General features: G+C 44.6%; 1 protein-coding gene across 9 annotated transcripts in view; it reads left to right on the top strand.

The window, feature by feature from the left end:
* Positions 1 to 15,054, top strand: part of Fryl (FRY like transcription coactivator) — a 297,939-nt gene that overhangs the window by 262,726 nt on the left and 20,159 nt on the right. For 5 of the 9 annotated variants that reach the window (XM_045130376.1, XM_045130379.1, XM_045130384.1 and 2 more), the window contains 5 exons: positions 119 to 295; positions 4,843 to 4,851; positions 5,237 to 5,440; positions 8,685 to 8,849; positions 12,301 to 12,548. In XM_045130376.1, coding sequence (XP_044986311.1) covers positions 119 to 295; positions 4,843 to 4,851; positions 5,237 to 5,440; positions 8,685 to 8,849; positions 12,301 to 12,548 — 803 coding nt within the window. The remainder of the gene's footprint in view (positions 1 to 118; positions 296 to 4,842; positions 4,852 to 5,236; positions 5,441 to 8,684; positions 8,850 to 12,300; positions 12,549 to 15,054) is intronic. The other 4 variants (XM_045130378.1, XM_045130382.1, XM_045130383.1 and 1 more) reach the window with 1 other exon arrangement.

Below are 15,054 nucleotides of genomic sequence, written 5' to 3' on the forward strand. Positions count from 1 at the left end.
AGGCCTCCAGGGATGCTGGGGCTCCCATCTCACATACGCAATGCTGACACGTGAACTGGTTTTCTTCTCTTTTGCTTCCCTCCTCCACCACCACCCCCTGCCATTTTGGGGGCACCAGGTTGTATTTTCCTCCAATGAGGATTTGGAAGTTGGTGACCAACAGACCAGCCTGATTTCTACAACAGAAGATATTATTCAGGAGGAAGAGGTCGCTGTAGAAGATAATGGCAGTGAACAACAGTTTGGTGTTTTTAAAGATTTTGACTTCTTAGACGTTGAATTGGAAGATGCAGAGGTGAGAATGTGGGCTTTCTTTCCAATTTTATATATACACAGTAGTTCCTTCCAGCTGTGCACACATCTGACCGTGGGATCTTTCCTTATTGAGGACAGTGTAAGGTTAGAAAGGGTAAAATCTTGCTGCATGCCTTGAATCCCAGCACTCGGGAGGCAGCGGTAGGAGGATTGCCGTGAGTTCGAGGCCACCCTGAGAATACAGACTGAATTCCAGGTCAGCCTGGGCTAGAGCAAGACACTACCTCGAAAAACTAAACAAAATCTAGGTAGGGAACTAAATATGATTGCTACAATTAGTCAATAGCAGAATAAATCTGAAATTAAAGAGGAACATTGAGTGTTTCATCTGCATCTTTATAAATGCAAAATACAAATGAATTTCTGTGAAATTATTTTAGTGTATATTTAGACTTAACTGTTTTACATAAGATACACAAATCAATTTGCAGGAAAATAGTAAAAAATTACAATGAAATTGGCCAAATATATCTTTTTTAATATATTTTTATTTGTTTATTTGAGAGAGAGAGAGAAGCAGCAGAAAGAGAGAGAATGGGTGTGCTAGGGCCTCCAGCCACTGCAGTGAACTCCACACACATGTGCCCCTTTGTGCATCTGGCTTATGTGGATCTTAGAGAGTCGAACTGGGATCCCTTAGCTTTGCAGGCAAATGCCTTAACCATTAAGCCCCAAAATCTCTCTTTTTTTTTAATGTTTGTTTTTGTTTTGAGACAGAGCCTCACTCTGTAGCCCTGGCTGGCCTGGCACTTACTTTGTAATCCAGGCTGGCCTCAAATTTGGGGCATTCCTCCTGCTTCATCCTCCCAAGTGGTGGAATTGCAGGTGTGAGCCTGACTCTTAGATTTGAGGAGGGTGGCATTTGTCACCAAATTCCCTACAAGAAGGCTTGGGCTGTGTAGAGCTCTTCCCTCTGTCAAATGACCGAGATTCTCTGTGTGATGTTCCTAACCTCTGTGATAACTGACTCTCTTCAGTAGACACCCAAAGGGCTTTTCTGCTGTCAGATGACTCAGTCTGCGTCATGGTGATGGCTTCGTCAGTTTAGGTGAATTCAAATGCACAAGATTTATCAGCTCACTCAGCTGAGCTAGTAGTCCAGAGCTAGCTGTGTTTCGTGTGAGTCAGTGTGACCTGACTGTTTCTCTGCACATCTCTAAGCTCTGTCCTGCTAAATAGGTCAGCTTGGTCTCACAGTGGCCATCACTGTTCCCCATGCAGCAAGAAAAGGTCACATCCAGAAATGGTCTAATGTGTGATAAAGTTACTTTTTAAAATGTTTTTAGCATACTTCCCATTACATCTCATTGACCCAAGTAGACACACATTAATTTCTAAAACCATTACCAGGCAAATGTATATGATTGCCCTGTTACTTCAAGGTATCAGAAACCCATTCCTATAACAGAAGTCTATTCCCCAAATAACAGCCTTTCATACTGAAAAGGTATGTCAAATAGGTTATAAATTTGTACATTCTAAAATTGTTGTAAATATCTGTCAGATGGAGGAAGACCAACTTACTTATATCAAAGTTTTTTCTTGTTGTTTGCTTGTTTGGTTGGTTTTTCGAGGTAGAGTCTCACTGTAGCCCAGGCTAACCTGGAATTCACTCTGTAGTCTCAGGGTGGCCTTGAACTTACGGTGCTCCTCCTACATCTGCCTCCAGAGTGCTGGGATTAAAGGCGTGTACCACCACTTTGGCCCTCAAAGTTGTTTTTTTTAATATTTATTTTATTTTATTTGCAACCAGAGGGTGACAGATAGAAAGAGAGAGAAATTGAGTATGCCAGGGCCTGTAGATACTGCAAACGAACACCAGATGCATGCACCACTTGGTGCATTTGGGTACTGGGGGCTAGAACCCTGGAATGTTAGGCTTTGCAGGCAAGGGCCTTAACCTCTGAGCCTCCTCTCCAGCCCAGTATCAAAGTTTCGGTGTATCTTCCCCTAAAGAATTGAAACTTGCATAGCCGGCGCGCACTCCTCAGCAGTGGCGAAGGGCTGTTTCTTTTGGCCACTGTGTCCCACTAGCAGGTGACAGTCTGGGGCAGCGGTTCCACTTGCACCTACCTGCCCTGTGGCTGTGTGGAGGTGATCACAATACCTGGGAGTCACACACGTGTCTACGCACTCGCCCGCCTGAGAGCTGCGGGGCTCCATTTATTCCCGCAGCCACATCGCAGCAGGCTCATCACAACCCAGGAACATGGGCCATTCTGTGCTTTATGGCTAGAAAATGTTAAATGCTAACTCACAGCTTTTGTTCCATATACCAAATGCAAGTAGATGCATAGATACCTTTAAACATTTTTAAAACATGTTTTCTGGGGCTGGAGCGATGGCTTAGCAGTTAAGCGCTTTCCTGTGGGGCCTAAGGACCCAGGTTCAAGGCTCAAATCCCCAGTACCCACATAAGCCAGATGCACAAGGAAGCGCATGCATCTGGAGTTTGCAGTGGCTGGAGCCCTGGTGCATATTCTCTCTCTCTTCTCTCTCTCTCTCTTTCTCTCCCTTTCTCTGTCTGTCGCTCTCAAATAAATAAAAATAAAATCTAAAAAAAAATGTTTTCTTATTCTATAGATATTTTCTCTACCAGCCCCCCCCCCAAGAATAAATCACACTCTAAAATTATTTTCACGGTCATCCTTTAAAAACTGTACTGCAAGAAATAGAACAGGGCTGGAGGGATGGCTTAGTGGTTAAGGCATTTGCCAGCAAAGCCAAAGGACCCAGGTTCAATTCCCCAGGACCCACATGAAGCCAGATGCACAAAGTGGCTCATGCATCAGGAGTTTGTTTTCAGTGGTGAGAGACCCTGGAGTGCCCATCCTCATTCGTTCCCCCCCACCTTGCAAATAAGTAATAATAATAAAGAATTTTTAAAAAGAATAGAACATGCTTGCACAGTCACATCACCACCCTATAAGGTGATTTTCCCATTCATCCTTTGCAAGGAAAAAAAGAAGTTGTAGGGAATGGAATAAACAGACTCACACAGCTGGAAGAGAAGGTGGGAAGGTTCCAGAGGCCTGGGGTTTTCCTCAGGTTCTCAAATGGCTTCTAAATCCTACTGTGGTTATTTGTTTTTCCTCAGTTCAGAATTTAAATTTCTAGGGCAAGCTTCTGACATTTCTGGAATCATAAAAGTTATTATATTTTTGTTTGCTTTTTTTGTGTAAAGAGCACTGGAAATGGTTTTGAGTTCTCTAAAATGTCAGCAGTACTAAATGGAGCTTTTTGTAGAATTTGAAGCAGACTAGATTGAAAGAACTTACATAGTTCTGCCTTCAAGTTCCAGGAATGTGGGGGTGCTAATTCACACCTCATAAGCAAGCCAAATGATAAGTATTTTCTAAAACCTAGACATAGTTTTGGTTAAAGCATGATAATAGGAAATAGTTTGATTGCTGAAAATCAAACTTCCCCATCAAAACTCCTAAAAGATTCCCCAGCATTTGAAAGCCTACAGTATATATAATCATTCATTCACCAAATGTACTTTGGAGATGGGCACCATTTATGTGATAAGGTGCGTAACAGCATATGAAATGAAATGTTCTAGAAAGGTGTTGTTTACCCTCTAACCTGCAGAGCCCTAGAATTTCTAAGATACCTTGAGAAACCGTCAGGAAAGAACTGAGGCCCTGGTGGGCAGAGCTCTTGGGAATCATGTTCAACTTGGATACCTTGAGCTACTCCTGTGAGTTCTGTTCTAGCGATTTCCAGCTCGAATTTCAGTAGAAAGAATTCTTCTGTAAGAGACAGAGAATGATCCTCTCTTCCAGACAGTCTCTTCCTATGTGAAAAGACTACAAATGAGTCTCTTTTTTAATTAATTAATTAATTAATTAATTTATTTATTTATTGGCAAGCAGAGAGAGAAGAGAGACAGAGAGAATGGGCATATCAGGGCCTCTAGCTAAGGCAAATGAACTCCAGGTATGCATGCCACTTTGTGCATCTAACTTTAGTGCACTGAGCCATCATTCTAGCCTTGGAGTCTTATTTTTGATGGCCTATTTGGTATAAATTGTCATATCAGGGCCTTAGAGAGAGATTATAAGAATTTTATTATTTTAATTATTATTTTAATTTTAATGGAATTACATAGGTACAGTTTTATATAAATGCATAATGGGTAGTGGCTGAATTTTGTCATGCTTCCACTGGAGGTGTCCTACAAATAAAAATAATTGTAACTTTGTATGTTGTCAACTGAATGTGGGTATCTTAAGTCAGTTTTTGCATCATACCTAGGATTAAATCTGTAAAATTTGAAGATGTTTTCCAAGTTTGTGTTGCCCAAGTGTAACTTAGAAATGTTGTTTTAAGTGTGTGTCTCCGACTTTTTCCACAATATATTTTACATAAGAGAGTAGTTTGAATCACACACCAGCTTCCCACAAAAAGCTTAAACCAGAGCTTAAATCAGTCTTTTAGGAAATCATGAAGAAAGCGTAGCATATATTTGAATGTCCGTCTTTGTTCTCTCTAATTCTGTGTGTTTTTCTTTTTGCTAACCAGGAGCTGCAGGTAAGTTGCAGCCTGGTGTGGAGTGTGTCCTTGTGACATCTGTACGGTATTTGTCCTTCTCGTGGTCTCATTCGTGTGTGTGTGCGTGTGTGTATTAGAATAGAAATGGCCTAGAGTGTAGATTTAGTTGGTCCCCTCAGTAATCCAAGACAGAATGTCAAGACAATTATTGAATGAGAACAGACACTCAACCAAATAATTTTTCTCTCTCTGAATATAAACACGTAACGATGGGTTAACCGTTTAAAGAAATCGAAGGGCTGATTGAAGCTCTGCCTTTGACGACACATGGGGTCCTTTTCATCTCGGTATCTATCTGTTCGCCTCCTCCGCCCCGCGGACCTACGAGGCTGAGTTCTTGGAAACCATGCCTTGCTTTTCCCAGGGTGAAAGCATGGACAATTTCAACTGGGGAGTCCGCCGGCGCTCACTGGACAGTGTCGACAAAGGGGGCACGCCATCCCTGCAGGAGTACCAGTGCTCTAGCAGCACCCCCAGCCTGACCCTGACAAACCAAGAGGACACCGACGAGTCCTCGGAGGAGGAGGCAGTCCTCACGGCCAGCCAGATCCTGTCTCGCACGCAGATGGTAAGCAGCTTTCCGCGCACTGATGGGGAAGAGGCGCAGTCAGCTCTTGGCTGCCAACTCAGTCACTAATCATCATGGGCAAAATGCACACGGCGAAATAAAGATTCTGTGGCTCACAACAAAGTCATACTTACAGCACTGGAGAAATGGCTTAGCAGTTAAGAGTGCTTGCCTGTGAAGCCTAAGGACCCAGGTTCAATTTTCTAGGTCCCACCTAAGCCAGATGCACAACATGGCACATGCATCTGGAGTTCATTTGCATGGGCTGGAGGCCCTGGCATGCCCATTCTCTCTCTCTCTCTCTCTCTCTCTCTCTCTCTGTTTAATAAATAAAAAGAAAAGAAAAACTTTAATTTAAAAAAATCTTTAGGGCTGGAGAGATGGCTTGGCGGTTAAGCGCTTGCCTGTGAAGCCTAAGGACCCTGGTTCAAGGCTCAATTCCCCAGGACCCACGTTAGCCAGATGCGCATGGGGGTGCACACATCTGGAGTTCATTTGCTGTGGCTGGAGGCCCTGGTGCACCCATTCATCCCCTCTCTCTCTGCCTCTTTCTCTCTCTGTCTGTCACTCTCAAATAAATAAAAATGATTAAAAAACAAAAAAACAAGCTGAGAGAGCAGGCATGTGTGTGTTTCTTAGCAGCTAGCACACATGTCAGCTGACTCTCTCCTAGTCCTGCTAAGTTTCTCATTGGCCTACCTGTCAAGAATATATATACTGAGCCGGGCAAGGTGGCGCACACCTTTAATCCCAGCACTTTCAGGGCAGAGGTAGGAGGATTGTCATGAGTTCGAGGCCACCCTGAGACTAGATAGTGAATTCCAGATGAGCCTGAGCTATGGTGAGAACCTACCTTGGAAAACCAAACACACACACACACACACACACACACACACACACACACAACCATATTGGATATGAGTTTGTCAGCTTACATACAAAGTCTGAACACAATGCCAGCCCCTTTCAAGATCAAGTAATTTGTGTGCAAGTCATGGCTCACAGTCCAAGGCTGGGAGGTGGACTTGAGCAAGAGTGGCTAGAAAGTGGGCAAGGCTGCAAGAGTCATCTGTGCCTTCAGAAACGTGGGGCTGCGTGAAAGACTAAGTTTGCAGCCCTGGTTGGGGAGGAGAACGATGCATGGCACATGCAGTGAGGCGACAGCAGTGGTGACTGGGTCAGCCGGGATCCCACGGCTCTTACACAGACGCCTTTCTCATGCCGCATCGCCCCGCCACCCTTGCGCACGGCGCCACCACGCCCTGTTCTCGCGTGGATCTGCCACCTCCAGCGCAAACATCAAGTTGGCAGCTTGCGGTTGGCTTCGTGTCTTCTTCCTATTTTGACATCTTGGCAGTTGTCCCAGTGTGTCTTTCAAATACCACCCACCTTCGCTGTTAAGTGATAAGCGTTACTGCCAACAGCTACCCTTCCCGCTTGCTCAGTGCTCACAACACACCAGCCCGTCCAGGCGTTTTATGTGCCTTAATCCCCATAGCAGCTCTCTCTCTCCCTCTCTCTCTTTGATTATTTATGAGAGAGAGAGAATGGGAGCACCAGGGTCTCCAGCCACTGCAAACAGACTCCAGACACTTGTGCCACCATGTGCATCTGGTTTATGTGGGTCCTGAGGAATTGAACCTGGGTCCCTAAGCTCCGCAGGCAAGCGCCTCAACCGCTAAGCCATCTCTCCAGCCCCCCAGAGCTCTCTTGACCGTACAGGGTAAGCAGGGCTACTGCAGCTCTGCAGATGAGGTGATGTATCACAGGACACACAGCTAGCAAGTGGATTTGTAAATCTGAACCAGGCGTTCTGTCTCTAGTGTCCATGTGCTTGACTGTGACACCTGAGGCTTGTCCTGCAGGCCACTGTTGTCACTTAGAGGAATGGTTAGGTTACTGGCCACATAGGCCAGCCGACTGAGACACGGCCAGTGCCCCTGGAGGGTAGCCATGGCTCCAAGACTGACTTTGGCTCTGTGTTAAGTAGGAATGTAGGCTCAGGGGCTGGCTTTACCCACTGTGTGACCTTGGTCAAGTTACCTGACCACTCCTTTAGAGCAAGACTCTTCTCAAAAGCACAGTGAGGGCTGGAGAAATGGCTTAGAGATTAAGGCACTTGCCTGCAAAGCCAAAGGACCCAGGTTCGATTCCCCAGTACCCTTGTCAGCCAGATACACAAGGTGACGCATGCAATTGGAGTTCGTTTGCAGTGGCTAGAGGCCCTGGCCTGCCCATTCCCTCTTTCTCTCTGCCAGCCTATTCCTCTCTCTCTCTCTAATAAATAAAAATAATTTTTTTTTTTAAAAAGCACAGTGAGTGCCTAATGAAGTGTGGCTCTCAGGGGAGTCAAACAGCAGAACTGGCTAACCCCAGTCTCAGTGGCACTGAGGTAAAGAAACTCCTTGAGGCTGTGGAGATGGCTCTGTAGTTAAAAACACTTTTTGTGCAAGCCTGATGACCAGAGTTTTGGGTCCCCAGAATCCACATGAACCTAGACACAAGGGGGTATTATCCCAGCACACTAGTGGCAATGCAAGGCTTGTCAAGCGAATACAAAGCTCACGGGCCAGCTAGTCTGGCCTTCGTGGGGCAATAACTCCAGATGCATGTGCCACTTTGTGCATCTGGCTTTATGTGTGCACTGGGGAATTGAGCCCAGGCCATCAGGCTTTACAAGCAAGGGCTTTTAACCACTGAACAATCTCTCCAGACCCCCCCAAAATATGAATTTCTCAAAGGTAACATAACTTCTGGGGAGCTTTCCCATTTTTATTTTTTTATTTTATTTCAGAGAGAGAGAGGAAGAGAGAGAATTGGTGCACCAGGGCCTCAGCCACTGTTGAACTCCAGGCGCTTGCGCCACCTAGTGGTCACGTGCGACCTTGCACTCTGGCATCACTTTGTGCATCTGGTTTCCGTGGGATCTGGAGTGTCAAACATGGGTCCTTAGCTTTGCAAGCAAGCACTTTAACCACTAAGCCATCTCTCCAGCCTGAGCGCTCCCATTTTGCTGTCAGTGACATTTAACCTGGGTGAACACATGCTTCCACATAACTCAGCTACTTTTTTACACTGCACCCATTCTGATACCACCTGGATGGTGAGAAATAGCACTTTAGGCAATCCAAGAAGCCCTTTATCATGGAGCCCCTGCAACACTCGGTGATACAGAATGTCTAGTGGCTCTAGTGAACCGCCCTGCTAATGAATGCATCCCTCCTTTTCTGACCTCTCCTCCCAGCTGAATCATGAGTGCACAACCGATGACCCCGCCCTGGAGCACACGGAGCCTCCCCTTCAGTCCCAGGACTCGGCCAGCAGCAATGCCACAGAAGTGGTGCAAATCAGAGATGAGACCCCCAGTGTGGAGGCCTGTCTAGATAATACTAGCAGCCAGCTGCCTGAGGTGGGGAGACATGGGGCTGGTGCATGGCCAATCTAGGCTCCTTACAGCACTCTGCCACATCCCTCGCTTTTCTTTCCAAAGAGTTTTCAGCTGATGTGCTAATTATTTGATTTATTTCTGGGATTTCTAACCTGTTGGGTTGTTTAAACAAAATAATACTTAAAACTGATGGGGTTTTTTTTATCATTATTATTTATTTAAGTGACTCAGTTGGAAATGACCTGCAGGTTAAAAATCATCTCGAGTGGGTCAATGAGCATTTGTGCTGCAAAGTGACTTGGGTACTGTGCAGGCGCTTCTGGGGACAGCAGGCATTGCCCGGGGCGCTGTGTTTCTGGGAAGGACGGCTTTTGTGTGCCCACCCTTTTTTTTGCTTTGTACGGGGTTTTATGTGATTGGTGCTGTGATTGGGTTAGGACCTCAGGCCAGCTGTGTTAGCAGTTGGTTCAATGAAACCTTTTTGAAAGACTTTGGAACCACTAGTATTATGTTTTGTGGAAAGGCCTGTGAGAAGTAAGCCAGATTCCAAGCTAATGACTGACCAAAAATAAGTAAGTACTAGTTATCTTAGTTTTTTTTGTTTTTAAGATTGCCATAGACACTTTTTAAAAATGTAATTGCTATAGCTCTGTGAAACTTACTTTTATGCCTTGGTAAGTACTAGAAACTGCTGTTTTTTGTCAGTGTTGATAAAATAAATGTTGTTTGCCGGGCGTGGTGGCACACGCCTTCAATCCCAGCACTCAGGAGGCAGAAATAGGAGGATTGCCATGAGTTTGAGGCCACCCTTGAGACTCCATAGTGAATTCCAGGTCAGCCTGGGCTAGAGTGAGACCCTACCTTGAAAAAACAACAAAAAAAAATTAATGTTGTTAGTAGATGTAAACTAATTGAGTTATTAGACTGTATTACTCTTGTAAGGTGAAGAAGTGTGACGTTCGTATTAGCATACTTTACACATCAGAACCCTCTTTACTAAGGAAGCAGGTATATTTTAAAGTCAAGGCATATAGCTTCCTTTTTAGCAGACATTATGCTTTTCTTTTTCTTGCTGGTTTTTCAAGGTAGGGTCTTGCTCTAGCCCAGGCTGACCGGGAATTTCCTATGTAATCTCAGGCTGGCCTCGAACTCACAGCAGTCCTCTCCCTCCAGCGTTCTGGGATTAAAGGTATGAGCCACCACGCCAGCCCTTTTCAGCAAACTCCGTAGTGCCTGGAGTGATAGGGCCGAGACTCAGACAGCTCAGTGAACCAATTATTCATCATGGCGCTTTCAGAGAGGGGCTGGAAAGAACAGGGCATGATAATGTATCTAAATTAAGAAAGATATTGCTGGAGAGATGGCTTAGCAGTTAAACGCTGGCCTATGAAGCCTAACGAGCCTGGTTTGAGGCTCGATTCCTCAGGACCCTACGTAAGCCAGATACACAAGGTGGCACACGCATCTGGAATTTGTTTGCCTTGGTTGAAGGCCCTGGTACACCCATTCTCTGTCTCTCTATCTACCTCTTTCTCTCTCTATCTGTCACTCTCAAATAAATAAATAAAAATAAACCAAAAAAGTTTTAAAAAGAAAGGTAACTTTTTTGAATTTTTTTTTTTTTTTTTTTTGGAGGTAGGATCTCACTGAAGCCCCGGCTGACTTGGAGCCCACTTTGTAATCCCAGACTGGCCTCAAACTCACAGCAATTCTCCCATCTCTGCCTCCCAAGTGCTGGGATTAAAACTGTGCACCTCCGTGCCGAGCTAAAGTTTTTTTTCTTAATTACATTTCAGGATGATAATCTCATGAATAAACAAGCTTAAGGCTTTGTGACAATTCAGGAGAGCAACCAGCTATCTGGTAGGGGTGCTGGGGTGAAAGACAGGTTTTGGGGGTCACTTGGGACCTTCGAAGCAGAGAAACAGCGTGTGGAAAGACATGGCAGTGAACTAGCCCCGTATGTTCAGGCGACCGCAGGAAGTGGAGTATTGGTCGAGAACAAACTGGGTGGAGGAAAAGGAGAAACAAAGGAGAGGCTAACAGGATCCAAGAGGAAGGTCCTGGACACCCCACCCTTGTAACGCTTTAGACGTGACCTTCAGAGAGGAGGGAGGCGTGGGATTTCCAGAATGCCTGTGCTGGTGAACGTTCAGGCCCTGCCTGGGGTAATCAGTGCTGAACGAAGAAAGGCTTCTTGTGGCTCACAGTTCAGAGGCATCGGTCCATGACCAGTCGGCCCCATCTCTTCAGGCCCAGAGCAGAACCCCAGTGACCTCCTAGATCCCCCCCACACCCACACACACCAGACCCACCTTTTAAATCATAAAAGTCTAGGAGCTGGAGAGATGGCTTAGCAGTTAAGGCCTGTGCAGCCTAAGGACCCAGGTTCAACTCCCCAGTAAGCCAGATGTACGTGATGACAAATGCATCTGGAGTTTGCAGTGGCTGGAGGCCCCGGTGCATCCATTCTCATTCTCTCATATTGTCTCTCTCTCTCTCTCTCTCTCTCTCTCTCTCTGTGTGTGTGTGTGTGTGTGTCTCTCTCTCTCTCTCTCTGTCTCTCTCTGTCTCTCTCTGTCTCTCTCTCTCTCTCTCTCTCTCTCTCTCTCTCTCTCTCTCTCTCTCTGCCTCTCTGTCTTAAATAAATAAATATTTTTTAAGCCTATACCACATAGGCCTTTAGGGGATTTGGAGCAAAGCCTCTGTATAAATTCTGGCCAGAATCCTTCATTTTATAGATGATGAATGTTACAGATTAAAAAAACTAAGGCCCAGGCTAATCTAGGGTCAGAGGTTCTAGCTTTCACTTACTTTTCACATTTTGGAAGAAAAATTCATTTTTTATCTATGAAGGACTAAAATCTTTTAAAGACTTAAGCCAGGCATGGTTGTGTACATCTTTCATCCCAGCACTCAGAAGGTAGAGATAGGAGGATGGCTGTGAGTTCAAGGCCAACCTGTGACTACATAGTGAATTCTGGGTCAACCTGGGCTAGAGCAAAGATCCTACCTTGAAAAGCCAAAAAATAAAATAAAAATAAATTTAGCGCTGATGATTGAACTCGATAGTAGGTGATTTACTGCTTACCTAGAATCTGTGAGGTCCTGAGTTGCATCTTTAATACTATTTAAAAAAAAAAAAAAGCCAGGTGTGGTGCCACATGCCTTGAATCCCAGCACTTGGGAGGCAGAGGCAGGAGGATCACTATGAGTTCCAGGCTACCCTGAGACTACATAGTGAATTCCAGGTCAGCCTGGGCTAGAGCGAGACCCTACCTCAAAGAAAGAAAAAAATGGGACCACTTAAGAAAACAATTTTATATATTTACAATTCAAAACTATAAAAATTAGATTGTATAAATGAAGACTGCTTGATAAAAGAGATTTAGATATGTGACAATAATCTTAATTGTGTGAATAAGATCCATCAGTGTATTCGAGTCCACTCAAAGCACGATCGTTTTTGCAGGATACAAGTTCAGTGTTAAAGGAGGAACATGCCACAGCCTTTGAGGAGGAACAGTCTTACACGATTCAAGAACAACAAAATTCACCTCCAGGTCAGGGTATGCTAGACTTAGAGGAAAGTGACGTGCCAGAACCTCTGGCCCCTGAAAGCTACCCTGAGTCAGTCTGCGAAGAGGACGTCACCCTGGCTTTGAAAGAGCTAGATGAACGGTGTGAAGAGGAGGAGGCCGATTTCTCTGGACTGTCAAGGTAAGCATATGGTCACGAGCAACAAGCCAAGGCCGTGCTTCCTGCCCCAGCCTGTCCCAGATGTGGCCCCCATTCTACTTTGAATACCTTCATTTCTTTGAATGTCATAGTCTATAGTCTAATAATTTTTAATTATTTTTCAAGATAAGATATGCTGTGATTTTGTTTCTTTTGGACATTCTTTTAAATAAAAACGACCAGAGTATCCCAAAAGCTCAAGAAGTAACACACAACATTTAGAAGCACACCATGTCCTAATTCACCATGTCCTAATTCACCATGTACTAATTCTGGCAGAGGGCCAGCAGAGGTTAATTACTATGGTAAGTAGGAGTGAGAATAACCTGTGCTCCATATATTCAAAATGTATTATAAGAGGCCTAGATAGAAGACTCAGTGGTTAAGGTACTTACCTGCAAAGCCTAAGGACTCAAGTTTGATTCCCCATATACCTTGAGTTCATTTGCAGTGGCTGGAGGCCCTGGTGTGCCCATTTTCTTTTTTTTTTTTTTTTTTTTGAAAATTTATTTATTTATTTGAGAGCGACAGACACAGAGAGAAAGACAGATAGAGGGAGAGAGAGAGAATGGGCATGCCAGGGCTTCCAGCCTCTGCAAACGAACTCCAGACGCGTGCGCCCCCTTTTGCATCTGGCTAACGTGGGACCTGGGGAACCGAGCCTCGAACCGGGGTCCTTAGGCTTCACAGGCAAGCGCTTAACCGCTAAGCCATCTCTCCAGCCCTGGTGTGCCCATTTTCATGTTCTCTCTCTCTCTCTCTCTCTCCCCCTCTCTCTCTCTCTCTCTCTCTCTCTCTCTCTCTCTCTCTCTCTCCCTGTTACTCTCTCAAATAAACAAAATATTTTTTAATGTATTATCAGAAAGTATGGAGAAATCCTAAATAAGACTTTTCATCACTCACTGATTAAATAGGAAATTTTGGTGATGGTTAAGAAACTTATATGCCAAATCTATAATTATTAGAATCATGACACAATTTAACAGTAGATACTATTTAAATGTGGTTAATATTTGTGGCCCAAAATAACATTCTATATAAAGCTATCATTGTATCAGCGTAATTCCCCACTGGACTGATCAAGGTGCTTTGATAATTACTTTTATGTATTTAAGACTAAACTTTAATCATCACTGTTGCAGCTCCCTCTCACTGGTGGGACAGAACATCCAGTCCCCCCCCCAAAAAAAAAAAAACACCTGATGGGAAGAAAGTGATTTTGGCTTAATGTGTCAAGAGGAAGTTTCGTGGCAGGGGATAGTGTGGCACAAGCAGAGGCTAGACATGACCTCTGCCACAGCAGGTGGACAACATTAACAAGAGTGAGCTGAGTTCTGGCAAGTAGGAGCTGGCAGTGACACCCCTAAGCCCCCCAACCACCCACACACCTCCTCCAACAAGGCTCCTCCTTCCAAATTGCCAACAGCTGGGGACCAAATATTCAGAGCACAGGAGTTTATGGGGTGCTTGATTCATGCAACCATAGTCACCAAGTAACTCAGAGTTCTACAAAAGACTAAACCTTCATATTTCCCATGATTAGAGTTAAGACATGTAAAAAGCATCCGCTTTTTTTTTTTCTACTTTCAGTGTATTTAAAATGCTTATCTGGGGCTGGAGAGATGGCTTAGCGGTTAAGCGCTTGCCTGTGAAGCCTAAGGACCGTGGTTTGAGGCTCGGTTCCCCAGGTCCCACGTTAGCCAGATGCACAAGGGGGCGCATGCATCTGGAGTTCGTTTGCAGAGGCTGGAAGCCCTGGCGCGCCCATTCTCTCTCTCTCCCTCTATCTGTCTTTCTCTCTGTGTCTGTCTTTCTCAAACCAATAAATAAAAAAAAAAAAATAAAATAAAATGCTTATCTGTATCTGAAAACATATATTCAAATGTTAGTGGTAAATCTTAGAGAGCCCTTCCTTACACTAGTGACTTGGACATGACAGTGACCTGTGTGTTCACATAGTCACGCACACGTTCAAGTGTGACAGAAATGAGACTGCAGATGTGGAAGCTGTCAATAAAAAGTTTAACCAAATTAAAAAAAAAGGATGGCCAGGCGTGGTGTCACTCACCTTTAATCCCAGCAGAGGCAGAGGTAGGAGGATCGCTGTGAGTTCAAGTCCACCCTGAGACTACAGAGTGAATTCCAGGTCAGCCTGAGCTAGGGTGAGAACTTACCTTGAAAAAAAAAGAATAAAATGGAGAGCTATCAAGGAAGATACCTGCTGTCCACCTTTGGCCTCCATATTAAAAAAAAAAAAAAAAATGGATGAAGGTCTGGAGATATGGCTTAGCGGTTAAGGTGCTTGCCTGCAAAGCCAAAAGGACCCTAGTTCGATACTTTAGGATCCACGTTAGCCAGATGCACAAGGGAGTACATGTGTCTGGAGTTCGTTTGCAGTGGCTAGAAGCCCTGGAGCACCCATTCTCTTTCTTTCTCTCTCTCTCTGCCTTTCTCTCTCTCTAAAATTAAATTTTAAAAAATAAAGATG

The sequence above is a fragment of the Jaculus jaculus genome, chromosome 11 (assembly GCF_020740685.1).
Source record: "Jaculus jaculus isolate mJacJac1 chromosome 11, mJacJac1.mat.Y.cur, whole genome shotgun sequence".
Taxonomy (NCBI): Eukaryota; Metazoa; Chordata; class Mammalia; order Rodentia; family Dipodidae; genus Jaculus; species Jaculus jaculus.